At 43.1% G+C, this 1,076-nt stretch overlaps 1 protein-coding gene across 1 annotated transcript; it reads left to right on the top strand.

The window, feature by feature from the left end:
* Window positions 1–1,071, top strand: LOC106321918 (uncharacterized protein At1g04910-like; the record flags this gene model as incomplete). Its single annotated transcript, XM_013760130.1, has 4 exons — window positions 1–41; window positions 123–392; window positions 476–605; window positions 679–1,071. Coding segments are annotated over exons 2-4 (750 nt in total), but the record flags the coding sequence as incomplete, so codon positions are not given.
* Window positions 1,072–1,076: the final 5 nt, after the last annotated feature.

The following is a 1,076-nucleotide window of genomic DNA, read 5'->3' as shown; positions in this document are numbered from 1 at the left end:
GAATGATCCCCGATGTTCACAAGAAGATAAAAGCTTTTCAGGTAACAAACATAAAGAAAAGCTTTTGTTTTCATATAAGCATGAAGTCTGAAAGTAAAGATTATATACTTTTGTGTTCCTAGAGATGCTCCTATTGATTGGTACCTTACAACTGCTCTAAAGGCTATGACACAACATAGCGCTATCTACCTTACACCTTTCTCACATCGGTTGGCAGAGGAAATTGACAATCCTGAATATCAACGGTTAAGGTGCAGAGTGAACTACCACGCTTTGAGATTCAAGCTACACATCATGAAGTTGAGTGATTCGATTGTTGACAAACTCCGATCACACGGGCACTTCATGTCCATCCATCTTCGTTTCGAAATGGATATGTTGGCATTCTTAGGGTATGCTCCTTTTCAAAGACTTTGGCTGCCTTTGTATTATCATCTTATATACACATCAGCAACATGGGAACTATTATCTGCAGGTGCTTTGACATATTCAACCCTGAGGAACAGAAGACACTTAAGAAGTACCGTAAAGAAAATTTCGCAGAGAAAAGGCTTATCTACAACGAGAGACGTGCTATCGGGAAGTGTCCACTGACCCCTGAGGAGGTTACTCCTTTGTACTATCTTTAGAAAATGCAACATTTGACATTTTGGTTGATACTTGTGGGTGGGTGCACAGGTAGGTCTTATATTACGAGCAATGAGATTCGACAACTCCACAAGGATATACCTAGCAGCTGGCGAACTATTCGGCGGGGAACGGTTCATGAAACCGTTTCGAACCTTATTCCCACGGCTTGACAACCATAGCTCGGTGGACCCTTCTTCCGAGGAGCTGTCACCAAACTCACAAGGATTAATAGGATCAGCTGTTGATTACATGGTTTGTCTCATGTCCGACATTTTCATGCCAACGTACGATGGGCCGAGCAACTTCGCCAACAATCTCTTAGGCCATCGCCTCTACTACGGTTTCCGTACCACAATCAGACCGGACAGGAAAGGTTTAGCTCCGGTTTTCGTAGCTAGAGAGAAAAAGAAAACGGGTGGATTCGAAGAAGCGGTGAGACGAGTAAT

This window comes from Brassica oleracea, unplaced genomic scaffold (assembly GCF_000695525.1).
Source record: "Brassica oleracea var. oleracea cultivar TO1000 unplaced genomic scaffold, BOL UnpScaffold03897, whole genome shotgun sequence".
Classification (NCBI taxonomy): Eukaryota; Viridiplantae; Streptophyta; class Magnoliopsida; order Brassicales; family Brassicaceae; genus Brassica; species Brassica oleracea.
Note: the sequence above shows the minus strand (reverse complement) of the source record. Positions and strands in the feature narration are given on the sequence as shown.